Source organism: Nyctereutes procyonoides, unplaced genomic scaffold, assembly GCF_905146905.1.
Source record: "Nyctereutes procyonoides isolate TBG_1078 unplaced genomic scaffold, NYPRO_anot_genome, whole genome shotgun sequence".
Classification (NCBI taxonomy): domain Eukaryota; kingdom Metazoa; phylum Chordata; class Mammalia; order Carnivora; family Canidae; genus Nyctereutes; species Nyctereutes procyonoides.
In genome coordinates, this window is record NW_026575042.1 from 2,918,344 (window position 1) to 2,945,976 (window position 27,633).

The following is a 27,633-nucleotide window of genomic DNA, read 5'->3' on the forward strand; positions in this document are numbered from 1 at the left end:
AAATAGCTATACTACAAAACATGGTATGATTGCCATAAAGCACGTTTAGGAAAATAACCATAGGCTTTTAGGGAAGGAAGATCACTGCCTGTTTTGGGTCAGAGAAGACAATGTGAACCAAGCCATGAGGGGAAATAGTAGATTAGCAAGGAAATGTTTAGGAAACAATGAAAGACAGCTTTGCTAGAGCCCAAGTGCATAGGGAAGAAATAAGACTCCAAAGATAGGTAAGAGCCATACTGCCTGCAAAGGGCTTGAAGTCAGGCTGAACACCTATAATAAAGCCTCCGGGTGTGGTTGTGCTACAAACAAGACTGTGCCTCTTGGGGAGATGAAAGTAAGTGACGAAATAAGCAATGCTGAAAGCTTTGGAACAATATGGGTTACTAAAGCCTTCTATAATCCAGAAAAGGGAATATGAATGGTCTGATACAGGTGGTTTCCAGGAGACAATGAAAATGGAAAGCTGATGTACTTAGAATCTACTCAACTTGGTAGATTTGGTATTCTGGGCGACAAAGATGGAAGGGGGCAGTCGAAAGATCAGGCCACAGTTCTGAACCTAGATGCTCAGAAGAACAGAAGCGGCCAAATGAAAATAGGAAAATCAAGAGGAAGAACTGGATTTTTTATATTGTTTAGTTCAGGGAAAGAAACATAAAAGTAACATCCTAGTCTGGACATGTTACATTTGAGGAGTGAGGTGTAAACATCCCACACAGAATTAGAAACATCATTAAAGAGGGCTTCATCATGAGGATGAGATTTCAGTTTTCTCCACAGAAAAGATGCTTCAAGGAGTGTAAGTAAACAAGACAAAATATGAAAATACAGATGAAAGGGGAAGATAGAATCTTGGAGAATCATGACATTTACAGAATGAGAAAAAGAAGAGAACCTAATAAAAGTGACTACAGGTCTGAGGTAAGGCATGTAGCAAAGTGTCTTAAAGAGCTACAATGTCTGGTAAGAATTTCAATAAGAAGAAGCTATCTTGGGATCCCTGGGTGGCGCAGCGGTTTGGCGCCTGCCTTTGGCCCAGGGCGCGATCCTGGAGACCCGGGATCGAATCCCACGTCGGGCTCCCGGTGCATGGAGCCTGCTTCTCCCTCTGCCTGTGTCTCTGCCTCTCTCTCTCTCTCTCTGTGACTATCATAAATAAAAAAAAAAAAAAAAAAGAAGAAGCTATCTTTACAGTGTCAAACATTGAGAAAGATCCAAGAAAGATAAGTACCCAGAATAATAAAAGCCCCCTGAGATATGTCATTGAGAAATGCTGAGTTTTAAGAAGTCATGTAGCAAGGATTTAAGAAGAAGAGATGGCAACAGAGAGAAATCATTGATCTCAGCAGTCTTTTAAAAGACAGCAAAATCCACTATCCCACCTACAAGGCAAAAGACTAGAGTCAAATTCTAATGTAAATCCAGTAAGTGGCTAGTAAACCCATTGGAGGAGAAGGGGAGAAAAAAAAAATCCTTTATTTATAGCATTTTATGATTTCCATGATGTAAATACCACCACCATGGCTGATTTCAAGCTGCCAAAAGTTGGCAAAATTCCTGAAGATTTAGCAGTGGTTGCCAGTACAAGCCAATTCCAACACACTGCAAACCACCTATTTTACTGTTCTGCTTTGCAACTGAGCAATTCTGTGGCAGCTTTGCTCTAAACGCAACTCATATATAATCATTCTCTGGGACAACCTTGCAGCAATTCACAGAAGTCTACCCTATTCTTATTACATTTAGCTTTCTCAACTGTATTGCAACGGAAAAGGGTTAGATGTTGAAAGCCAATGGCTTCTAGGCCTGTCTGTTTTCACTAAGAAAGTCACAAATTAAAAAACAAGAATTATGTGCCAAAAAGCTTTCCCATGACCATTTTATAATTGTTTCCTTTGTTAATGTCTATTCCTAATCTAAATCTGAAATGTCTTAAGATAGGGAACTTTGAACTTTGAGTCAAGACCTGTTTCACCACAACCTGCACTGGCTCTTGGGATAGTTCTATCGTTGATTAATCAAATTAAAAAACAACAAGGGCAGCCCCCTTGTTGGGCTTGTGGTCCCCCTTGTGGTCCAGTGGTTTAGGGCCGCCTTCCGCCCAGGCTGTGACCCTGGAGACTGGGGATCAAGTCCCACGTTGCACTCCCTGCATGGAGCCTGCTTCTCCCTCTGCCTGTATCTCTGCCTCTCTCTCTCTCCCTCTGTGTCTCTCATGTATAAATAAATAAGGTCTTTAAAAAACAAAGTGTCAGTATAGTAAGGAAACAAGAACCGAACATCCCACATGAGTCCCAGTCCTACTGAGAGACAGGAGAGATATGGGTGAGGGCATTAAATCTAGTCACCTGGGGAGCTCCAACCCAGCTCTTCCCCTAGCTAGTGGAGTGCTGGCAGCCCTTTCAGTAGCAAATGAAAAATGGACAGTAATACCGTGCACACAGGACTGACCTTAGGTTTAATATAAACACATTTAGGGAGCACCTAGGAGGAGAAGGTACTTGCTCACCTGCTTGGTACAGTCCAGAAGACTATACTGATACAGACACTGGACATTGCTCAAGTATACTGCCAAGAGTGGGAGGCCCACCTCTGTCATGAGACTATGGCTGGTCAGCTGCCAAACATATTTTTTATAGTCTGTCCCCAATGATCTGTGTGTATCACCCAATCCACAAATTCCTTTCAGTCATGCCCTGGACTCCCAGGTTCCACAACAATGTGGAGACCAAAGAATCTACCTAAAAGCAGTTTCAGAAAGAACAAAAAAATGTTATGACAAACTTGATGGGAACAAGCTACCAGTTAGGCCCCTACTCGTGTCCACATGAGGACATTCAACATCTTACCTCAAGGAGGTTCATCAACAAACCAAAACAATGGACCCATGCATAATGTAAACAAGCTTGAAGGGAAGAACCTATTTTCTAATATCTCAAAACTGTCACCCCCCACACACCTTTCCAGACACAACTGTCTCACCGAACTCCATACTCCCTTCCATCATCTAGGTGGTTTCATATGCAAGTTTCTTCAGACAGCTGAAGTAGAACTGTTACCAAAATAGTAAACACATATTCAGAAACATAAAAGTCTACTTACTTACCTAAAGAAATGACTAGCCTTGAGAAATATAGCAATGACATTCGTAATTTGATTTTCCGTTAATTTCTGTTTCCTGACAAGGGCCTGAAGTTAGTTACAAGTGGAAAAGAATTTAAACTTAGTATATCTGCACATTAAAAAGTCTCATGTTGGACATCTATCCTCCAAATTCCATCAAGTCCTGCACACATACACGTGTTCTCAGGCGCCCCCGCACACACCTCTCCGGTAACGCCAGAACACTTGGAAGCAAAGAGAGGTCTCTAAACCGTCATTCATTCTAACTTTCTATCGAGCATCTATAAATCACAGGGTTCCCGAAAGCCCCGGCCCCCTGCCCTGGGCGCCCCCCGCCCCGGCACCGTCCGCGGCCGTCTCGGGCTCTCCGTCTCCTCCCGCCCAGAGAAGCGCCGCCCCTTCCTCCAGGCTCCGCCGCTCGGCTCCGGGGCGCACTCGTCCGGGTCAGGCAGGACCGAGCCGTTCCCCCTGCTCGAGGCAGGCAGGGGCCGACCGGGGGCAGGCAGGGTCCCAGGGTCCCCGGGGGGCGAGCCCGGGTGGGTCGGCCCCGCCCCCCGCCCCCCACAGCGCGGCGGCCGTCCGCGCGGCCGGGCCGGATCCGCACACCCGCGGTCTCGGCGCTGAGGGCCGCCGGCAAGGACGGAGCCGGTTGAGGCGTCCGCCGGGCGCAGCGCGGTCTCACCCCGGGCTGAACCACCGACAGGCGGCGGCGGCGGCGCCCGGCCCGGCCCGGCCCGGTCTGTGGGGCCGGCCCGGCTGCACTCACCTCTCGCAGGTGTCCGCTGAGTCCACCTCCTCCTCCTCCGCCGCCATAGCCGCCGTCGCCGCGCGAGCCGGACTACGCCTCCAAGCCGGCTGACAGGCCGACTGGGACGCCGGGATCCGCCGCCGCCCTTAAGGCCGCCGCTGCCCGCGCTTGCGCCGCCCTCCCCCCATCGCCTGACGCGGCGGCCGCCGTGCGCGTGCGCACCCGTGCGCGAGCCCGGCCCTCTCCACCTACGGTCCCCAGCTGCGCATGCGCCCCCTGCCCAGCGCGCTCCAGCCTGGGCGCTCCGTGAGCCTGTCCAGCAAGAAGTGGGGAAGCGCCACCTGGCAGGGTTAGGTAGTAACTGATTTCAGGAATGACCGTCTCCACGCATCAAACGCTGATGTGAACTGGGGGTGCTGGGAACGGGGCAAGCATGCTGGCAGCGCCCTGGGCTGAAGCGCGGCCTTCCCTGCAAGAGTTAAGCTAGTATCCCATAGACGCTGCACCTGCGAGTGGGGCTGCGGTCACCGAGGGCACGCAGGCCTTCCACCAGCCCGTCCGTCACGGGGGCAGCCAGAGGGCAGGAGGGCTCAAGGCTCTGCAGTCAGCCAGTGTTCCCTGACGGGCGGGGCTTACAGGGGTGGCCAGAGCCAGCAGCTCCTTGAGCCCCGCGCTGGGTGCAGGCAGAGACAGAAAGCCAGAGTTCTGGAGGGGGTTCACTGATACAACTGTCAGCATTCTTGACCTACGGTAGGGGCCACGAAGGCTGCCCCAAAATGTGCCACTTGGGCATACTGATGATTTTAAATAAAAGCTATTGAAGAGACAATCTATGTAGGAAGGACATTCAGAACCTCCTCTGTCCCCTGAAAACAGGAAATAAATCTCCATGTGATAGATGCTCTCTCTGTACCAGGAGGTAATGAGACAGCCTTATCATCAAAGATGGGAAACTTAGAGCCGAGAAGGCTTTATAAACAACCCTAGCTACTTTTTACTATTTTACTACTCTAGCCCAAGTTCTGTTAGGAATTCCTCACTAATTGAAGCTTCCAAAGTTAAGTTTTCTGTATCCTGTCAATTCTTCAGTTATACTTTTTTTCCTCTGAAAAGTATAAAAACTGCCTGCCTTGGTCATTTCTTTAGGTCTCGGTTTCATTATCGAGCCTCTGCTCACATAATAAAACGTTGGATTTTTTTCTCCTGTTAATCTGTCTCATGTAAATTTAGTTCTTAGTCCATTTGGAAGACCTTGAAGGTACAGAAGAATTTTTCCTTCCCTCAGTACCATTCATCCATTCTTACCTACTGCCTATTATGTGTCCACTCTGCTAAGAAACAATGTATTGAAAAGGTCTGAGACCAGATCTCCCAAAGTTCTAGGGCAACCTGGTGCCCTATTTCCAAATCCACTTCCTTTTGGTGACCTACCATCCAATTACCTTGAGTGAGAGTGCCTGTGTTGGAAGATCACCAGCTGACTCTCCTATCAGGTAGTCAGATTGTGATGCCTTTTTTTTGTTTTATATTGGAGTTCGATTTGCCAACATATAGTATAACCCAGTGCTCATCCGTCAAGTGCCTGTCACCCAGTCACCCCATTCCCCCGCACAACTACGCTTCCACTACCCCTTGTTCATTTCCCAGAGTTAGGAGTCTCTCATGTTCTGTCACCTGCGAGTGGAGCTGCAGTCACCGAGGGCACTCCACCAGCCCGTCCATCCCAGGGGCAGCCAGAGGGCAGGAGGGCCCTGATTTTTCCCACTCATTTTCTCTCCTTCCCCTATAATCCCTTTCACTATTTTTTATATTCCCCATATGAGTGAAACCATGTAACAATTGTCCTTCTCCAATTGACTTACTTCACTCAACATAATACCCTCCAGTTCCATCCATGTGGAAGCAAGTGGTGGGTATTTGTCCTTTCTAATGGCTGAGTAATATTCCATTGTATACATAGGCCACATCCTCTTTATCCATTCATCTGTTGAAGGACATCGAGGCTCCTTCCACAATTTGGCTATTGTGGACATTGCTGCTATAAACATTGGGGTGCAGGTGTCCCGGCATTTCACTACATCTGTATCTTTGCGGTATATCCCCAGTAGTGCAATTACTCGGTCATAGGTTAGCTCTATTTTTAACTCTTTGAGGAACTTCCACACAGTTTTCCAGAGTGGCTGCACCAGGTCACATTCCCCCCAACAGTGTAAGAGGGTTCCCCTTTCTCCACAGCCTCTCCAACATTTGTTGTTTCCTGTCTTGTTCATTTTCCCCATTCTCACTGGTGTGAGGGGGTATCTCATTGTGGTTTTGATTTGTATTTCCCTAATAGCAAGTGATGCGGAGCATATTCTCATGTGCGTGTTGGCCATGTGTGTGTCTTCTTTGGTGAAATTTCTGTTCATGTCTTTTGCCCCTTTCATGATTGGATTGTTTGTTTCTTGGGTGTTGAGTTTAATAAGTTCTTTATATATCTTGGATACTAGCCCTTTATCTGATATGTCATTTACAAATATCTTCTTCCATCCTGTGGGTTGTCTTTTATTTTTGTTGATGATTTCTTTTGCTGTGCATAAGCTTTTTATCTTGATTAAGTCCCAGAAGTTCATTTTTGCTTTTGTTTCCCTTGCCTTCATAGATGTATCTTGCAAGAAGTTACTGTGGCCAAGTTCAAAAAGGGTGTTGCCTGTGTTATCTTCTAGGATTTTGATGGATTCTGTCTCACATTTAGAACTTTTATCCATTTTGAGTTTATCTTTGTGTATGGTATAAGAGAATGGTCTAGTTTCATTCTTCTGCATGTGGCTGTCCCGTTTTCTCAGCACCTTGTATTGAAAAGACTGTCCTTTTTTCCAGTGGATATTGTTTCCTGCTTTGTCAAAGATGAGTTGACCATAGAGTTGAGGGCCCATTTCTGGATTCTCTATTCTGTTCCATTGATCTATGTGTCTGTTTTTGTGCCAGGACCACACTGTCTTGATGATCACAGCTTTGTAGTACAATTTGAAATCCGGCATTGTTTTGCCCCCAGCTCTGGATTTCTTTTTCAATATTCCCCTGGCTATTCAGGGAAACCACAAATTGCCAAAACTGGAACAGGAAGAAATAGAAAACCTGAACAGGCCAATAACCAGGGAGGAAATTGGAGCAGTCATCAAAAACCTCCCAAGACACAAAAGTCCAGGGCCAGATGGCTTCCCAAGGGAATTCTATCAAATGTTTAAAGAAGAAACAATACCTATTCTACTAAAACTGTTCCAAAAGATAGAAAGGGATGGAATACTTTCAAACTCGTTCTATCAGGCCAGAATCACCTTAATTCCAAAACCAGACAAAGACCCCACCCAAAAGGAGAATTATAGACCAATATCCCTGATGAAAATGGATGCAAAAATTCTCAACAAGATACTAGCCAATAGGATCCAACAATACATTAAGAAGATTATTCACCATGGCCAAGTAGGATTTATCCCCGGGACAGAACGTTGGTTCAACACTCGTAATCAATGTGATAGATCACATCCACAAGAGAAAAAACAAGAACCATAGATCCTCTCAATAGATGCAGAGAAAGCATGTGACAAAATACAGCATCCATTCCTGATCCCAACTCTTCAGAGTGTAGGGATAGAGGGAACATTCCTCAGCATCTTAAAAGCCATCTACGAAAAGCCCACAGCAAATATCATTCTCAATGGGGAAACACTGGGAGCCTTTCCCCTAAAATCAGGAACACGACAGGGATGTCCACTCTCACCACTGCTATTCAACATAGTACTGGAAGTCCTAGCCTCAGCAATCAGGCAACAAAAAGAAATAAAAGGCATTCAAATTGGCAAAGAAGAAGTTAAACTCCCTCTTTGCAGATGACATGATACTGTCCATAGGAAACCCAAAAGACTCCACCCCAAGATTGCTAGAACTCATACAGCAATTCGGCAGTGTGGCAGGATACAAAATCAATGCCCAGAAATCAGTGGTGTTTCTATACACTAGCAATGAGACTGAAGAAGGAGAAATTGAAGAGTCAATCCCATTCACAATTGCACCCAAAAGCATAAGATCCCTAGGAATAAACCTAACCAAAGAGGTAAAGGGTCTATACCCTAAAAACTACAGAACACTTCTGAAAGAAATTGAGGATGTCTCAAAGAGCTGGAAAAACATTCCGTGCTCATGGATTGGAAGAATTAATATTGTGAAAATGTCAATGCTACCCGGGGCAGTTTACACATTTAATGCAATCCCTATCAAACTACCATGGACTAGAAAGTTGAAACAGGGAGTTGAAACAAATAATCTTAAGATTTGTGTGGAATCAGGTTGTGACACTTTTAAGGCAAGTACATGGCCTGTTCTGCATGCTATTCCCCAGAGCTGTGGAGTCCAGAAAACTAAACATGGCACAGCCATTATATCACCAAGACTAAGTTTACCATACAGATTAATGACTAGTGCCCCATTGGTTCCAAGATTGGTTTTAATCCTAATAGGGATTTTTCATTTTATTTTATTTTATTTTATTTTATTTTATTTTATTTTATTTTATTTTATTTTATTATTTTTAGGGAAAATGTGATCATAGGGATCTGGGCCTTTAACAGAAATCTGTCAAGCAAGCACTTACCAACCAGAATAAGGCTGAGGCATGGAGGGTTTTCTGAGGGCTTCAATGGCCTGACTGACCTATAAATGCTTATAAAGTGCTGCAGTTAAAGTCATAAAGTAAGCATGGTAGGAAGATAAAAAGAAGGATGGGATAGAGGCACCCAGGTGGTTCAAGCATTTGGGTGCCCAACTCTCGATTTCAGTTCAGGTCATGCTCTCAAGTCATGCGATGGAGCCCTTTGTCGGGCTCTGTGCACAGTATAGAGTCTGCCTTCTCTCTCTCTCTCTCTCTCTCTCTCTCTCTCTTTCCCTCTCTCTCTCTCTCTCTCTCTCTCTCTCTCTACCTCTGCCCCTCTCAAACCCCTGTGGCCCTACTGACACTCGCGCACTCTCTCTCTCTCTCTCTCTCAAATAAATAAATAAATAAATAAAATCTTAAAAACAAAAAAGAAAAAGGAAGGACGTGGCATAGTATGGAAAAATGATACTTGGATCAAAGGAAGGGCTGGGGGATCCCTGGGTGGCGCAGCGGTTTGGCGCCTGCCTTTGGCCCAGGGCGCGATTCTAGAGACCCCGGATCGAATCCCACGTCGGGCTCCCGGTGCATGGAGCCTGCTTCTCCCTCTGCCTGTGTCTCTGCCTGTGTCTCTGCCTCTCTCTCTCTCTCTCTCTCTCTCTCTCTGTGACTATCATAAAATAAACAAAAAAAAAATTTAAAAACAAAGGAAGGGCTGGGACACCAACTGTATGACCTTGGGGGGAAAATCACATGATGAGGGTTTTTCAGACTCTAATCTGCATGCAGATTTTGGGGGGATATTGCTAAATTGCAGATTCTAATTTGGGTCTTGTATGGGGCCTGATTATTAATTAATAGAGATTCTCTATTTCTAATCAGCTCCCACTGATGCCTATGGTCTTGCACATCACCCTTTAAATAATAAAGCTCTAAAACAACCACTAGACCTTTTGTAATGATAGAAATATTTTAAATTCCATGGTCTAGTCATGTAGCCATGAGCCATATGTAGCTATAGAGCATTTGAAATTTGGCTAGTGTGACTGAATTTTTTATTTTAACTAAATGGTACCATGTTGGACAGTAAGGTCTAGATCTTATACTCCTCATCTATGAAAATGAGAGTTGAAACTGGATGATTTTCTACATTCCCTCTGGCATTTTATGGTTCCAACTTATTTTCAAGAAGTGTATGGAAGGAGGGGATTGATGAGGGGCAGATGTTATAGATGTTAAAATTTGGAGTGAAGGACTAGGAATTAAGAACTCTACCACAGTGGGGTTAGGGAAGAGGGGTGTGGTCCCCTAAGGACTGGATTCTAGAACTCAGTGGTAGAACTTCCCTCCAGAGACTTGAGACTCTGACTAGCCAATGAATTTCAGTTTAACTCTTTGGAAGCAGATAAAAGGCTTCCTTTAGCAAGATACAAATGCCAGGCCATAAAGAAAAAAAAGTGAGTAATATAACCACTTCAAAATTTAGAATCTCTGTGAAAAAAAAAAAAAAGACACAATGCAAAAATGTGAAACAGACATAGGTTTAGTATCTTCAATATATGAGAAAAATAATTTAAAAATAGAAAATAGATTTTAAAAATCCTTCTTTAAAAACCCTCAAGCCATAAACAGGCACAAGATGCCTGAGATCAAGGGAATGGAAATTCAAACCATGATAACAAAAATGAAAAAGCTTCATGGTGCTAAATATCGGCAAGAGCCTGGATCAATGGGGAATACTTCTGCCCAGTCCATGGGAGTGCCAGTTGATTGGAATTTACCTGTCTGAAAATGTAAAATTAATGTACCGTCTGACCCAGCAATTTTAATTTCTGGCAATCAGGCCTTTCTCATGTGCACAGAGAGACATATAAAAGGATGTTTCCTTCACTATTATCATAGCAAAAAGAAAAGGAAAGAAAAAAATTAATAGGAATGTCCATGATTAAATAAATTCTGGTACCCCCATAATATAAAATACCATGACAGCAATTAATAAAAATGATGTAAACCTATATGAACTAATTTGGAAAGCTCTCTAACACATATTGATATGTAGAAAAAGCAAAGTCTATGAAATATGAGCCAAAAGTTGGTTTTTGAGACTAATAAAATTGATAAACTCCTAGCTAATGGGGGGAAAAAAGCACAAATGAAGACTATCAGGTTTGGAAAAGTGGATGGTGACCACAGATCCTACCAACATTACGATGATAATGAGGCAATATTGTAAATAGCTTTATGCCAATGAATTTGACAACTTAGATGAAATAAGACAAGATATTCAGAGAACATAACTTGCCAAAAACTGATGATGAAGTTTTGGAGTATAGGTGAAGTTTGTGGGGTGAGGTCTGGAGCCTACGACCAAGAAAGAATTTTTGAGATGTCTCTGGTGCAAAATGGTGGTTTTATTGAAGCACAGAGATAGGACCTGTGGGGAGGAAGGGCTGCTGCCCCAGGCCTGTAAGAAGTGACTCATTATATACCTGGGAGTTGGGAGGAGTTTGGGGAGAGCATACTTTCTCAGGAATTTTGGGAGCAAGGTTTCCAGGACCTTGAGGGGGCTGGCTATTGTTGGGAAAAGGTCACTTATACCGTCTAATAAAACCTGAGTCATGAGACCCTTCAGATGTATATCGGTGGGCCATGTGCTTGGAGGATAATTGCCAATATGTATCTCAGGGGTTTAGAAATAAAGGAAATTTCTAAAGGAATTTTTATGTTAAAGTAGACTTATAATGGGTTGGGCTAAGAATGTCTTTTGCCCTTAGCAAGGTATGAACATTGAGGCAGTTGAATCCATAGAAGAATGTCCCTCTGCCTGTTTCAAGGATGGGCACTGAGGGGGGCACTTGATGGGATGAGCACTGGGTGTTTTGCTATATGTTGGCAAATTGAACTCCAATTACAAAAAAAAAAAAAAAAAAAGAACTTGTCAATGTGCTGCTCCGGCTTGTGCTTTGTCCCCAGCTAGTCCTCTGTTCCTTCAACACTGACACAATAAAATAAGTAACTTGAACAAAATATTCATTTTTAAAAACTTGAATATATAATTTTTTAAAACTTCCTACAAAGAAAAAAGTATTTTTTAAAAAATTAAATAATCGCCCTGTGTGGTGGAATAAGATGGTCATAAATTCTTCACTGCCTCTCACATTGAAAATTGGAGTCTAAAAAAAAAAAAAAAAAATTGGAGTCTATTTTCCCTGCAGTCTGAGCTGTGATTCGTTTTGACCACTAAAATGTGGCAGAAGTGATGCTGGAATTTCCAAGGCTGGAACTTAAGGGATCAGTAGCTTCAGCGTTTACTGTTAGGTTTTTCCCAAATGAACGTTGGAGAAATTAAAAAACCAGCAGAGCCAGGCAGAAGGTTCTAGAGTGCTTTAACGGGGAGCGCTCCCGGCGAGGTCCCGGGCCTCGGAGGGGGTGGAGCCCGGGAAGTCGCCCAGGCCAGCCGCAGGGGGTCTGTAAAGAGTCTTCCGCGGGGGGATCCCTGGGTGGCGCAGGGTTTTGCGCCTGCCTTTGGCCCAGGGCGCGATCCTGGAGACCCGGGATCGAATCCCACGTCGGGCTCCCGGTGCATGGAGCCTGCTTCTGCCTCTGCCTGAGTCTCTGCCTCTCTCTCTCTCTCTCTCTGTGACTATCATAAAAAAAAAAAAAAAAAAAGAGTTTTCCGCGGGAAGGTGGGGGCAGGGCGGCATTCCGGTTAGGGCAAGGGTCCCAGGTCTTCGCAAGCCAAGTTGGCAGGGCGGCAAGGCGGCGCTCTTGGGAGGTTGCTGGCCTCGGCTCCGCCGTTTCGAGGTCCCCAGTCTCGCCAGCCCAACATTTACCAACTCATAATAATTCCTCTTGAAAGTCTGAGCGCCGGGAGACGCGGAGCTGGAGGAGCTCCGCCGGCCGTGTGGGGAGTACGCAAGCCCCACACTGCTAAGATTTGCAGTCCAGGCTCCACTGAATGCAGCTGAGTGAGTGACATGAACCCAAACCAGGTGGATTAAAAGTACCTTTAATCATCTTTAGAAAGATAAGTTTAGGGCAGCCGGGATGGAGTCCCATGTCGGGCTCCTGCATGGAGCCTGCTTCTCCCTCTGCCTCTCTCTCTCTCTGTCTCTATGAATAAATAAATAAAATCTTAAAAAAAAGAAAGAAAGAAAGAAAGAAAGAAAGAAAGAAAGAAAGAAAGAAAGAAAGAAGAAAGAAAGAAAGAAAGAAAGAAAGAAAGAAAGAAAGAAAGAAAGAAAGAAACTGCCAGACTATTTTCCAGAGTGGCTACACCGTTTTTCTGTTCCCATTAGCAAAATGTAATTGAAGTACTTTCTTCACATCCTCACTAGCATTTGTTGTTGACTGTTTTTTATTAAAATAAAAGATTTTAATCTTTCGGATAGGCGTGATAGGTGTGAAGTGATGTCCCATTGTGGTTTTAATTTGCATTTCCTTGATGACTAGTGATATTGAGCATCTTTTCACATGCTTATTTGCCATTTGTATATCCTTTTCAATGAAATGTCTGTTCATATCTCTTGCACATTTCCTAACTGTTGAGTTTTAAGAACATTTTGTCTTTTCTAGATAACTAGTTCTTTGTCAGATAAATGGTCTGCAAATATTTTCTCCCACAGGCAGCTTGTCTTCTCATCCTCTTCACCTGGGCTTTTGCAAACAAAGTTTTTAATTTAATGAAATCCAATGTATTAATTTTTTAATGGGCTTATGCTTTGATGTTGTCTAAGAACTCTTTGCCTAACCTGAGGTCCCAGATTTTCTCCTTTGTCCTTTTCTAAAAGCTTTATGATTTTCATGTTACATTAAGATTCCTTTTGAGTTAATATTTGTATTTCTTTTGAGTTAATGTTTGTATAAAGTAAGAGGTCTGGGACAGGGGTGTTGTCTGTTTATTGCTTACGGCTATCTAATTGCTCCAGCACCATTTGTTGAAATCACAAATAGTTTTTGACATATTACTCAGTAGCCTTTTATGTCTTATGAAGGAGGTATGATGTGTGAACAATGGTAGATATTTTTCAGGGTAAGGAGATTTGCGGGGGTGGACATGTGCTCAAATCCCCCTTCAAGGAAGAACTTATTAGCATAGCTGCTGTGAGAGTTTCAATGGAACAACCTTCAGCCCCTTCAGGGAATACCTCAACTACAAAGAGCCACCTCACCAAAGTCATGCCCTCTTGAGGATAACTCACATCTAATAATGGCTGGAGGTAGGAATATAAAGGACCAACCATTTCCACCCCAAATGGGACAATTCAGATGAGTCTCTTTGGCTCTAGAACTCCCCATGGCTGAGGCTCTGAAGCCTGCATCACAGCTAACTTTTCCTTCCTGGTCCCACTTATCCCCTCCTTCCCACTGGTGTTTATCTTAAGGGCATTCCCTGAACATTAAGCTCTGTCTCAGAGACTGCTTCCTGAAGAAGCCAAACTGTGACACTTGTTTTCATTTGTATTTCACCATAAGGATGGCATTTAGCTTAGGTGCCGTCGACAAGTGAAAAGGTTATAACTTGGTGGTTTTTATACTATGATTATAGGTAGGAGCCAGTCACCACGGGAAAACCTTCACTCTCAGCATGGACCACTGCAAATAAGGAGAGGAAGCTGAAGGTAGGAAAAGGGCAGATGTGAATGGTAAGATTAGCACAGGCATGCATATAAAAGAAAGAGAGAGATCACACGTGAAATAGAGGGAGAGCTGCAAGGCGTTGTCCCTTCTGTCGCTGTTGTTCATAGTGGTGCCAACACTAGGAAGGTAGATGTGTGGGTCAATATCCAGAAGTACAGCAGGGCCAAATCTCACCATTGACATCTGACCAAAAATCAGATAGTTATGAACCTGAAAATAATCCCCAAATTACTACCAGGACATTTTGATGTCCTTCTAATATTTTTCATGACTCCTTAAGAAACCCGGACTTAAAGAAGGAAGTCACAGAGCATAATTGTCCAGTTTCAAACTCCAGTGCCATTGAAGGTGGGGGCAGGAAAGAGAAGGGAAAGAGGCTAGCATTCAATTTCCAGCCATGTCCCCTGACCTCAGAAAATTTGAGGTCAGGATCAGTTGGGGAGAGGAGTTTAACAGTGTTCCTTTCTTCTACCTTCCATGTCATTCAATTATAATAGAATCCGGGACTTTTGTTTTCAGTAGAATCAGTATTTCTTAAAACATTTTTTCCTACCATATTTCAGATCTTTTAACCTTTATTTTCCTTCTGGTTGTATTTTTTCTTATCAGAGCATGCTGAAATAATAAGCATCCTCATAAATCAGGAACATGTCCTCTGAAATGTTGACATTGAAAATGTCAGTTGCCTTTCTGTGTTTGAACTTCCAAGAGCAAATCCTTCTATGTAGTCATTATTTTTCCCCTGAACATTCGTAGGAGGGGCAGGTTTATAGAGAAGCAGACAGTGTTCATTCCCATAATTCCCTCTGACATTAATGTTGCTTCTTGATTCACCCCCTCACCATTTGGAAAATGCATCCTTCGGTTTAATACAGCTTATTGAATATCCATTCCGTGTAGTCGGCACTTGTGGCAGAAAACAAACAGCAATTGCTATCTTGTCTCTGTTACATTTTCTGACAAGTGGGAAATACCTGTTTGTGATGCAATAAATACTTGGTTCTAAGTAATTCAGCAAATTGGCTTATTTAGCTTTAGCTCTGCAAGGATGCACAGAGGGAACAATTTTTACCCATCATTGATTCCACACTGAAATATGTTGATTGTCTATGGCCACAGCTGGAAGAATTTTGTGGTGCTATGAGTGAATGAGCAGTTAGTGTAAATGCTGTTCTAAGTCATTACAAAACTAGCAGTAATCTTATAGCTTACCTACATGGTTGGAGACAGCTCTAATCAGCTCATGAGACTCAATTGTTAAATATTCAGGAATTCTTGAGCTGGATATGAAACCTTAGAACTTTGAAATTGGGGAGTATATTTATGCCACAGAAATTGGCAATCATTTGAAATTTGGTTTTGTTTTGTTTTAAGGTCTGGTTTACTAATACACCACTGCCTACCCTACCTTAATGTAGGAGAGTTACAAAGGAGATGGCAATACGATTTCACACATGTAGAATTTAAGAAACAAAACAGATGAACATAGAGGAAGGGGGGAATAATAAAATAATATGGAATCAAAGAGGGGAAACAAAAAGAAATCAGAGAGGGAGACAAACCATAAGAGACTCTGAACTCTAGGAAACAAACAGGATTGCTGGATGGGAGGTGAGTGGGGGGGATGGGGTAACTGGGTGGGCACTTGATGTAATGAACACTGGGTGTTATATGCAACTGATGTATCATTAAACTCTGTTTGAAACTAATAATATACTCTGTTAATCAATTTTAGATTAAAAAAAGGAGAGGTGGGATCCCTGGGTGGCGCAGCGGTTTAGCACCTGCCTTTGGCCCAGGGCGCGATCCTGGAGACCCGGGATCAAATCCCACGTCAGGCTCTCGGTGCATGGAGCCTGCTTCTCCCTCTGCCTATGTCTCTGCCTCTCTCTCTCTCTCTCTCTCTCTCTCTGTGACTATCATAAATAAATAAAAATCAAAAAAAAAAAAAAGGAGAGGCAAGGAAAAAAATGAAGATTTTACAAGAAAGTGAATAAATTCAAGTAAACTGAAAACACACAAAGAAACAAATGAAAAGGTTATTACAACTTTCTGTAATAGTATTTAGGTTTGCATAAGTATATTTAAGCACTTAAAAGATAGGGATCTGATTATTTGTTCAAGCAAAAGTGGTAATGATTCATGAGACTGAGTCTCAATTATGGCTTGTTTTCTTTTTTCTTTCTTTTTTTTTTTAAAGACACATTTATTCAGCGTCATGATGAGACTATTACATTTAGCAATCAACAGCATGGGTGCAAAAAAAAAATCTACATTAAAACCCTTTGTTGGAATGCTTCACACTTTCCACAGAACAGAAACTAAAACAACCTGTTACACAATTAGTCACAAATACAGTCCTCGAGTTTTTTGCCCATGCACATGAGTATTGTCTAAAACATGTCTTCTTTGTAGCCGCTAGGCCCTGCCACCACTGTGCTTGGCTGAGTTCACAGATCTGTTGTAACCTGTAGCTTCCCTGTCCCTTCTCTGGCTCTCCTCTCCTGCTGAGCTTTGTTTCCTGGCAGTAATTAAAACCTTCTGCCACTGCCATAGCTGCTGCTGCTGGAACCGCCACAGCCACCTTGGTTTCGTGGTTTGGCAAAGGATTGGCCTCCACCACCATAGGGGCCAGAGCTTCTGCCTCCAAAATCTCCTCCTTTCCTGGGTCCAAAATTTGAGGATTGATTGTTGTAATTGCCAAAATCGTTATAGCTTCCGCCACCTCCAAAGTTGCTTCTGTCATTACCAAATCCGTGACAGCCATCCCCGCTGCCACCGTATCCGCCACCACCTCGGCTGCCCCCGAAGCCGCCTCGACCACTGAAGTCCCCTCCGCGACCAGAGTTGTCCTTCCCACCAACACCGCCTCCACGACCACCACCAGAGTTTCCAGAACCACTTCGGCCTCTTGGGCTGGACCAAGCACTAGCCATCTCTTGCTTCGACGGGGCTTTCCTCACTTCACAGTTGAGGCCCTTCACAGGATGGTATTTCTGAATGACAACCTTGTCTACAGAGTCGTGGGCGTCAAAGGTCACAGAAGCAAAACCGCTCTTTTCGCCACCGCCTGGGTCAGTCACGATCTCAATCACCTCAACTTCCCATACTGCTCTTTTTTTTTTAATTTTTATTTATACATGAGAGACACAGAGGGAGAGAGAGAGAGGCAGAGACACAGGCAGAGGGAGAAGCAAGCAGGCTCCATGCACCGGGAGCCCGACGTGGGACTCGATCCCGGGTCTCCAGGATCGCGCCCCGGGCCAAAGGCAGGCGCCAAACCGCTGCGCCACCAGGGATCCCTCCCATACTGCTCAAAACAATCTCTTAGATGACGTTCTCCAGCGTCTTCTTTGATGCCACCGACAAAAATCTTTCCCACAGTTAAGTGGGCCCCGGGTCTTCGAGAATCCTCTCGGGAGAGCCCTCGGGTTCCCCGGCTCTCCCGTCCACCTGTGCGGCCCCGCGTTCCTGGCCGCGGCCGCCCCCTCCAGGTGGCATCCGTGGCGAACCCGAGGCCTCTGGGGCGCTCGGTGTCGGGGTCTCTCATTACCACACACCCGCAAGCCTCCCCCGTTGCTCAAAACGGCTCCTCAGACTCTCATCGGTGGTTTCGAAGCTCAAACCTCGGATGAAGAGCTGCCGCGGCTGCTCCGGCTCTTCGGGAGACTCTGACTTAGACGTGAGGGCGGGGGGGGGGGGGGGGGCGGGGGGGGGACTTCACCGATGCTTGCTCGGGGCGTCCAGGGGCAGAAAGCGGCTTGTTTTCTCTTAAGTTGAGGTATATAGCACAAATCATAAGAATTACCAAAAAGTGAACACCCCCACATAAGCACAATCCTGATGATTAAGGAAATTTTGCGGGAGAAAAAGGCATACTCTAGGAGAAAGTAATGGAGCAGGCAATCTAGGTAGGCATGCAACAGAGGAATCACTTGTAGCTCCATAACAGATATTTGAGCTTTAAGAATTTCAGTTGGACAATATAACCTGCTCTGGGTTCTTACTTTGTTTTAATGTTAAGATGCTGCAAATCGATTTATGAAAACTTTTTTAGCGGTAGTGATGAATATACAGTTAATAGCTGAATTTAGGGCTTTTCTTGGATAACTCTTCTCCTTTGAGATTTGATGGTATTGCTTAGCTATTCCCCCCTCTTAGCATAGCATAGCATAGACCTTTGACCCTTAAGGAACATGGGCTTGAACTGGGTAAGCCCACTTAGATGCAGATTTTTTTTTTTTTTTGATAAATACAGTCCAGTGCTATAAACATGTTTTCTTTTCCTTATGGTTTTCTTAATAACATTTTCTTTTCTCTAGCTTACTGTATTCTAAGAATGAAGTATGTAATCCATGTACCATACAAAACATATGTTAACTGTTATTTCTAAGTCTTCTGGTCAACAATAGGCTATTTGTAGTTAAATTTTGGGAGAGTCAAAAGTTATACATGAATTTTCACTGTGCAGGGGGTTGGCACCCCTAACCCCCACTTATTCAAGGGTCAACCAATTTCTTCAGTTGCAGTAGGGGAAATGGATTATTGTTAAATATTCTTCAAATTTCATAGCATATGCAGTATGAACGTTGCTCTCTGCTACTTTTGCATTAACTCACCAGTCTCCCCAAACTAGACATTTAAACCTTTATTTATGTACATATGTGCAATTCTTTTTTTGGGAGGTGAAAAATGATAATTTGAATGATAATCAACATGTATAGTTTTACTAGATTGAATCTATCCTTTTTTACCAACAAATTTTTTTTCTGTGCAACGAAACCTTTCAAACAGAAATTGCACTGTACCACACTAAGATAATTTACCAAAATAATTATACCCTCAGTAGTGAACCCCTCCTATAAGTCTTGATTTCCTTCCTTGAGTCCAGCAGATCTTCTAGTTCTCCATATCTGAATCTGGTCACAGAGCATTGGAGAACACCAGAGTACTTGTCAGTGGCTATGGTTGGTTATACGTCAGTTAGTATGCTTGTCATCTTTCACTGGGTGAAAACTTTCCTTGAGAATTGAAATGTGTTCTTGGATGCCTGGGTGGCTCAGCAGTTGAGCATCTGCCTTTGGCTCAGGGTGTGACTTGGATTCCCGGGATCTAGTCCCACATCAGGCTCCCTGCATGGAGCCTACTTCTCCCTCTGACTGTGTCACTGCCTCTCTTTCTGTGTCTCTCATGAGTAAATAAATAAAATCTTTTTTAGAAAAAATAAATGTGCCCTCTACTTCCTTCCTAATTCTCAGAAGTACTTCGAACTATATTGTAGTCTATACACTGTGAGGACCAAATAAAGCTTGTTTGTTGACTTACAGCTCAGGTGCATGTGACACCTGCAAGGAATTAAAAATGCTACCTGATTAAGCCAATTGATCTTTACATCATTCTTAACAGTTAATGTTATTTTCATAAAACAAATGTGAAATCAGGGACTAGAGAGGTTCCATTACTTACCAACAACTATACAGAGAAATGGTAGCACGAACCAAGAGTAATTTTCTCTGTCTTTTTGTATCATATGCCCTAGTATGGTGGTGCTGGCTGTCCCATGAGGTGGTGGTGGGTTGTTAAAAAGCTATCCTACCACACACCCTCATTCCTTAGGCATTCTCCTGGATATGTGTTTCTAGCAATGGTGATAGATTTGCATCTATTGCACAGCAGTTGAAAGGAGTAATGTAGCTGTCTGTGAACTAGACAAGACTAGTTTTGTTGGCCTTCTTAGTGTGGAGCAGTAACCACTGAGCACCAGCCAAAGGTCTAATTTAAAGCCATAAGGCAACCATTACCAGTCAGAGGCTCTTGTTCTCATTGCCAATCAGCCTATCCAAGTAATGTTGTAACCAGTAGACTGGAACAACTGAGACCTCAGTTATTAACTAAATTTGTAAATCAGTCATTCACTTAGGCCATTTAATTATAAGAATGATGAATCCACTCATTTTGCCCAGTTCCAGTTCTAAGGATTGGATCAGATAGATTATTTTTCATACTAACTGGAAACTTGGAAATCCAGTTGGTCCAGTCATAGAAACATTATGCAAAAATACCACCAAAATCTGCTAAAAAGTTTAGGCTCTTAACCACAACTCTCCCAACCTATTAGGAAACTAGGAATGATTTCCAGATATAGGCCTCAGAATTAATTTAGAAATAGACTTAAAATATGCTTTGATTATGATAGAAAGATAATAGATTAATATCTATGACAGATGGATAGGTAGATATAAAGATATATAGCTATAGCCTCTTTTATTTTCCCTCCTGAATATCTTGTCAGCATAACTATAATGATCTTTATTTGGTTGAAAAGAAATGAAAAGAAAGCAATTATCATTCTAGATAAAATATATAGAATCTCAGTTGAATTCCAAAGCAAGAAAGAATTTAGGTGTCTTATATAAATGGTTAACCATTTTAACTTACAGTATAATGATTGCCAGGTTTAGTTAACAATTGGATCTCCTAAATCCAGAATGAGATGTTTCTATCTCTGTACAACTGCAATTCTTAATCTTTTTCTTTCTAATTGTTTGAATTATCACTGCAGTTTAGCCTTTACTCAAGAGGAAGACTTTTTTCCTCTGGAAAGAAATAAAACAAAGAGACATTAAAGGTTTCTTTTTGACTTATTCTTCACCACTCAAAATACAGGTGTAATTCAAAAGCAGTGTTTGTACTTGAATAGCATACAAATCAGGATTTGAATTGAGAAACATTGAATCTATGAAAGAAATATAGTGTTGTTTTATTTATTTTTTATAGTGTTGTTTTAAATTAAAATTTCTTTAAAATAAAAATGACTTAAAATTACATTAATATAATTTTTTTAGTGTATGGAAAACAAACCCAGTTAATATGTAACACTAAAAACACATGCTTGAACCTCTTTAGAGTTTTATAATTAAACTTCCTCAAGTTGGGAAATATGAAAGTAAAAATTTCATATAGCAATCAGTTCCCTATGTTGCTCACAAAGATACCATTACCCAGCTTTATTCATAATGGTTTGAACAAAATAATAAACTTTAAACTCGTTAATTGAATGCTCAAAATTGGAGCTTTGGTCAAACAGTAAATCCTAAGGATTTTCCTAGTGGCTCATACTCTGTTCCTGAGTAGATGCAATAATGTTTTTTAGAGAGGTGTTGATCAAGGGGAAGATAAATAAAAAGGGAAGCAGTAGAGCAGGAAATAAAGAGAAAATTACTGACTTTTCTGTAATAAACTGCCTTAAGAATCACCATTCTAGAAGGCCGAGATTTTTCATTAAAACAAAAAAAAGATACTGCCTTTTCATTTTAAAACTTTTTTTTTACAGTAAAATACATATAAAGTGCAAAAAACAAACATCCATCCCAAAACTTTATTATAAAATGAGCACTAATGTCTTTATCACCCAGGTCAAGATATGGAACATTTCAACATCCCCAAAGTCTCTTTTGTATGTGACTCAACCATTACTCCAGTTCTTTAAAGTTAACTCCTCTCTTACGTACTGACGCCATAGTTTAGTTTTGCTTGGTCTTAACTTTACATAAACAGTTTCATAAAGAATATGAGCTTTGGTGTCTGACCTCTTTCATACAACATTCATCCATGTGATTGCAATTCCCTATAAATGTTCATGTCCATTGTCAAAAGGCACCACAATGTATTGATCTGTGCTTCTGCTCTTTCTTTGATGACTTGCTTGGTGACCTTAAAGCTTTTTGAATGGTTTATTATCCTACAAACCTTCATGTGCTTTGATGAGCTATCCATTCCCATGGACTTTAAGAAGACACCTTTATATAAGACATATTAGTCTTGATTGTTCAAAAGGCAATTTTTAAAGCTGATATTTCCAAAATGGCTTATACTTTTGTAATTATTTCATATTACTTCCAAGGACCATTTAAATAGCAACAATTGTGTGCTTTTACCTGGATGGAAAGTAGTAGGCAAAAGAGAAAGAAGAGAACTCAAAAGTACAAATACAAAATACTCATTTATAACCCTAGAAAGAAACATCAGACTACCCATATTGGATACACATCTTACAGGAAAGAGCTAAAGGCTGTGTAATTGGTTGAATTCTTTAAATGTTCCAAAACAGTAAATAAAAATATAGCTGCTTTTGAAGATGGGCTCTGTGATGCACTGATGCCCTCTGTATCAGTTCTTTGGTTTCAATCATAGTAACTCCCTTGAGCCATCTTAATTAGGAAGAAATGAACCTGAAGGAACCCAAGGGCAATGTGGTACCTGGGAGGCTGGATAATGAGTTCAGCATAAAGGCCGTCCTGGAGCCTGGAAAGACAGATCCTTAGTAGCCACCTCATAACAAGAAGAATCTGGGCAAGTGCTACCAGTCAGATGGAATTAAACTAGTTTTCAGTCTCTTAATTCCTTGGCTCAAGATTTAGATTCCAAGGAGGGAGCAGAGAATTCCCTTGACTTGGGTCAACTACTTCCCCTTTAGCTGGGCAGAGGAGTAGTGAAAGGAGAACTTCAATGATGGTCCCACAAGATTTTATGGAATGACTGAAAGGTGATCATAATTAAGGAAACTAAGGGGCAGATAGGAAAGAGAAATGGATGCAGAGAAGCCCCAAACCAATAATATCTACTGTATTCTCCTACAACACAACTTCCAATTTGGATCCAACATAGACGAATGGAAATTGAAGTCTCTGTTATGGACACAGTTTGGGAAATGGACATTTTATGTCATTATTGCTCCCACCTTTTTTAGGCTGATGGATCCTAGACTTTATTTCTGGGTATTTCTGGTCTTATTTTGAAAAATTAAAATAAAGAAAAACCAGAAGTTGCAAAAAGTTAGTGGAGCTCCTTGGAAAAGAGCAGGACTGGAGAAGGAACCCATGATTGTCACACTTCTGCATCAAATCATTCTTAGAGTGGAAAGATTCATTTATTTTTGGGGAGGAGTATATTCCTAAGGTTTTACTTACAAAAATACTGATTAAAAAATGGAAAGGAAGGCCTTGCCCTTTCAGCTTTTAACTGTTACCTGCAGAGAGTGGAAAGCTCTTTCTTTTTATTAGCATCATTGTATGACATTTACAAAAATGTCTGTCTGATTGCTGTATACTGGTAAAAGGAAAATGATTGCTAAAGTTTCTAATTTAAATAGAGCATTACAGAGTCTGTGATCACTATGCCTCATGAAATTAATCTGAAAAAAAGATACAAAAGTCAGTGACCAAAGTAACATCCATCATCCCTGCTCCCTCAGGCTGTATTCACTTAATCCTTTTGCTTAGAGCAAATTGATATTTGTGAGCATATAGACACAAGAAAGAAAAACCCAAGCACTATGTCCATGGAGTGAATTCAGAGGTCAGGCCAGTTTTTTTTTTTTTTTTTTTTTTCATCACTGCAGAGCACTTGTTTATGGCAGGCATCCATGCCTGTTCCAGCAATGAGAATTCAGTGAGTGTGATCATCTGTCCTCCCCAGTCCATCTTTTGGCTCTCTCATACTCGGAGTAGGGGAAAAGAAGCATATAAGGAAAACAAGTAAAGAGCTTTCACCTAGCTCGATCATTTGTGTTACTAGTTCTCACTCAACTGTCACACCTTCCACAACAGTGAGCATCCCTTCCTAGCTCTTTCATGAGAAGACTTGTAGTAAAAAAAAAAAAAAAAAGACTTGTAGTATGTCAGAGACCTTAACCCAGGAGAGCTCCTTTCCAGCATTTCCTAATATAGAAATGGCAAATTGCAGTTAGAGGTCAGTAAAAATAAAAATGTGATTCATTACATTAAGCCCACACACCTATGAATTCTATTTCTACCCAAAAATCCACAGTGTCTGCCCAAGATGTTGTCCAGGGTGGGGAGAGTAGACCCAAACTGTGTATTTTGAATACAGAGAAATAAAGTGAAAGCCCTTTGTTATTTGTACTCCCCCTTTTCTGAGAGTGGGGAGGAGGTGGAGTAAAACTACTTACGGCCTATGGTGGCAACTTCCAAAAATCCGTCAATCCAATCCAAATCATAATGAGGTTTATACTCATAGATTTAAATCTAGAAGAAGAGGGGCTTCAGGAGTGACTAAACCTGGTGGCTTTGACTCCATTTCCCTGTAATTCTCTCTTCTTTGCCCTTCCCTGGTGTCAGCTGCATCTTCAGAGACATTGGAGATGGTTGCAGAGGTCTGGGCTCCTATTCAGGTATACCAAAGGCCAGGGAAAGAGTTGTTACTTCTAGAAGCTGCACCAAAGCCCCTAGCAAACTGTTCTTTGCATCTCATTGACCTGCAGTGTCATGATTATCTACGAATCACATGTTTAACCAAATTGTGTCTGAAGGTATGGAGGATCGGCTTTTCCTGAGTCCTGAGGCTTCATGGGATTCTAGGAATGAAGAAAGAACAGATGCTGAGTGGCAATGTTCACTCTAACATCCCCCCAAGCAATTATAATGGCTACATCTAATATCTTATTGTTAAGCACTTACATTGTTTCTAATTTTTCATAAAGTTTGCAAAGATATATAAGCCTGTACATATTCTTTTGAATATGTCTTGCAGTATTTCTTGGAATGTAATTCTAGAAAGAAAATTGCTCAAAGTAGCAACATATTTCTAAGCATTTGATTTATATTGCCAAATTGCCTTCAGCCTCACTATTCTGAGTTACGCTCCCACCAGAAGTGTATGAGGATCCTATTTTCCCACATATTCACCATCCATGGGTATTATATTTTTAAAAATTCTTCACCAATCCATTGGGTAAGAGAGGCATTTCATTGTGCTTTAATTAGCATTTCTTTATCAATAAATATTAATATTTTTATATGTGTTCATTGACCAGTTCTATTTCTTATCTTGTGAATTGTTCATATTCTTTGTCTACATTTCTGTTAAAGTATTGATAATTTTCTTACTGATTTTGACTTGTTTTTTTTAATATATATTTTATTTATTTATTCATGAGAAACACAGAGAGAGAGGCAGAGACATAGGCAGAGGGAGAAGCAAGCTCTATGCAGGGACCCTGATGCAGACCTCGATCCTAGGACTCTGGGATCATGACCTGAACTGAAGGCAGGCACTAAACTGCTGAGCCACTTCCCAATTTTATTTTGTTTTGTATATTAAGGATATTATTAACTCTGTGTCTGGTATAATAAAGTTTATTAATAGTATTTTTGATAGATAAATTATAAAAATAATTTACAATCAAGTATATAAATCATTTTTGTTATATTTTTTACCTTGGTAACATGCTTAGAAAGGCCTTCTTTGGCTCTAGAAAAAATAGATTTTTCAGCTATTTAATCCTTAAGTAGTTTTATTGAGATATAATCCACAAACCATAAAATCCACCCCTTTAAAGAGTAGTATTCATTGGTTTTTAGTATATTCATGGAGTTGTACAACCATCACCATTACCTCCTTATAGAATATTTTCACCATCCCAAAATGATTACATTTAAATATATGATTAATTTTAGATTAACTTTTTTACATGCTTTTAGATAGGGGTCCAACTTCATTCTTTTGCTTGTGAACATCCAGTTGCCTGAGCACAATATATTGAAAACACTATTCTATCTTTATTGAATTGTCTTGGCACTCTTGTTGAAAACCAATTGACTATAAATGTATTGGTTTATTTCTAGACTCTTAGTTCTATTCCATTGATTGAGATGTCTGCCTATTCGTCAATACCACACTCTCCTGATTACTGTATGTTTGCAGGAAGTTTGGAAATCAGGACGTGTGAGTCTTCCAACTTTGCTCTTTCTCAAGACAGTTGGGTATTATAGATCCTTTGCATTTCCATATGAATTTTAGCATCAGCTTCTCAGTTTCTGCAAAAACAAAACAAAATAAAACAAAACAAAAAAAAACAAACCAGCAGCTGGGACTCTGCCTGAGGCTACACTAAATCTATAGATAAATCTGGGGATATTGCCATTTTAACCGTATTAAATATTCTGACCCATGAACATGGGATGTCTTTCCATAAATACAGATCTTCTTTAAAAAGAAAGCTTGTTTTCTAAGAAATACCGCCTTCCTTATCATTCTTGCTCCCCTTCCAACTCCAGAGGAGTACAGCCAGAAAAGAGATATGAAGCAGTCTTATAGCAACCAACTCTGGACTGTGCTGCGAGAAGGAAGAAGTGATTTGAATCAGATATAACATTAAATTTTAAACTGGATTGGAGTAAGTATGAATTACTAAAAGGGACTGGAACAAGATATCATCTGCCTCAGATGTTATTAAGATCAGGCAAGGAAGATCAGACATAGAATGGATGAAGTGTGATTGGAAAAAGTAAAAAAATATTTTTCACATTTATAACTCAAATGGGTTAAGACTTCAATAAAACTGTTTGCACAAAGCTGAATAAGAGAAAAGCTCTGCTCTCAAGGAATTCATCATCTTGCCTGCACCAACTTTGCCACTTAAAAGAACAAAAATCCTTTGAAAGATGTTATGAATAATGTTTTTACCCTAAACCTCATCCAAATTTCACCTAATTTACTACCCTCCAAAAATACAACATATTCTGTCAAACAGCTTTTGTATAAGTAACAGAATATTAATTGAAAGGAACACATGCTTGCTGACACATCAGAGAGACAAGAAATAAATGATGTGATGAGCACTTTATTATTCACTTTATCCAAAGATGCTGCCTCAAGGAGGCCACTATTGTATTCCTTGTGAAAGGAAATTAACACAGGTGCTCGTTATAAAATATTTCCATGAGTGCATTTTAGGCTGTTGACTTCTTTCAGACATAGTAAATTGCTCATTTATTACATTAATGTTAATACATATAACTTAATGCACACAATCTATCAGATGGGAAATAAAAGAAGCTGAATTAACACAAACAGAACACAGCTGGCTTAAGATAATTATTTAGGGCTGTGGGGAAATGTTCAAAACAGCCTAAAACCTAGAAAATAATGATCCAGTACTTTAATTCTTGCATATGTACTCTTCCCTAAGCCCTGCCCAGAAATTCTTTGATGACAGGATTTTTATTGAAGTTTTTAACTTCTGCAAAAATAATTTCCGATTGCATTTTTCTCTGATTCTCATGCTTTACAAAAAAAAAAAAAAAAGAGGTAAAGTTACTTCAAATTTTTTTAAGCTTAATTTCCTGTTGCTTCTTTTTCTAAGCACTCAAAAAGGACACCAGACTTAATATCTTGATGATTTTGCTTAGTAACTCCATGATTTTCCCCTATTTTCAAAGCAATTTACTTTCGGCTACCTTTTATTTTTCTTATCTTGCCTTTTACCTACCTAAAACCTTCCTGACACCTCCCTTCCTCCTACCCGGGTTCTACTGTGCTGGATGAATTCCATGTCCTCTCTCTCACCTCTGAACCCCAGTAGTCTGTGAAATTGTCTATCCCTAAGCAAGTGTGTGTGTCAGTCACAGAATGATATTCATGTTTATGGATTAGAAGGAAATTGTCAGGTTACATGTGTGTGCAACACAAA

At 41.2% G+C, this 27,633-nt stretch overlaps 1 protein-coding gene and 1 pseudogene across 1 annotated transcript in view; both read right to left on the reverse strand.

Annotated features, from left to right (window-relative positions):
- ABHD5 (abhydrolase domain containing 5, lysophosphatidic acid acyltransferase) overlaps positions 1-4,048 on the reverse strand; it is a 33,505-nt gene extending 29,457 nt beyond the window's left edge. Inside the window, exon 1 of the mRNA XM_055321115.1 lies at positions 3,893-4,048. Coding sequence (XP_055177090.1) covers positions 3,893-3,939 — 47 coding nt within the window. The 5' untranslated portion in view covers positions 3,940-4,048. The remainder of the gene's footprint in view (positions 1-3,892) is intronic.
- A 12,624-nt stretch (positions 4,049-16,672) lies between these two features.
- LOC129507292 (heterogeneous nuclear ribonucleoprotein A1-like) lies at positions 16,673-21,661 on the reverse strand (annotated as a pseudogene).
- Between the last annotated feature and the right edge of the window lie 5,972 nt (positions 21,662-27,633).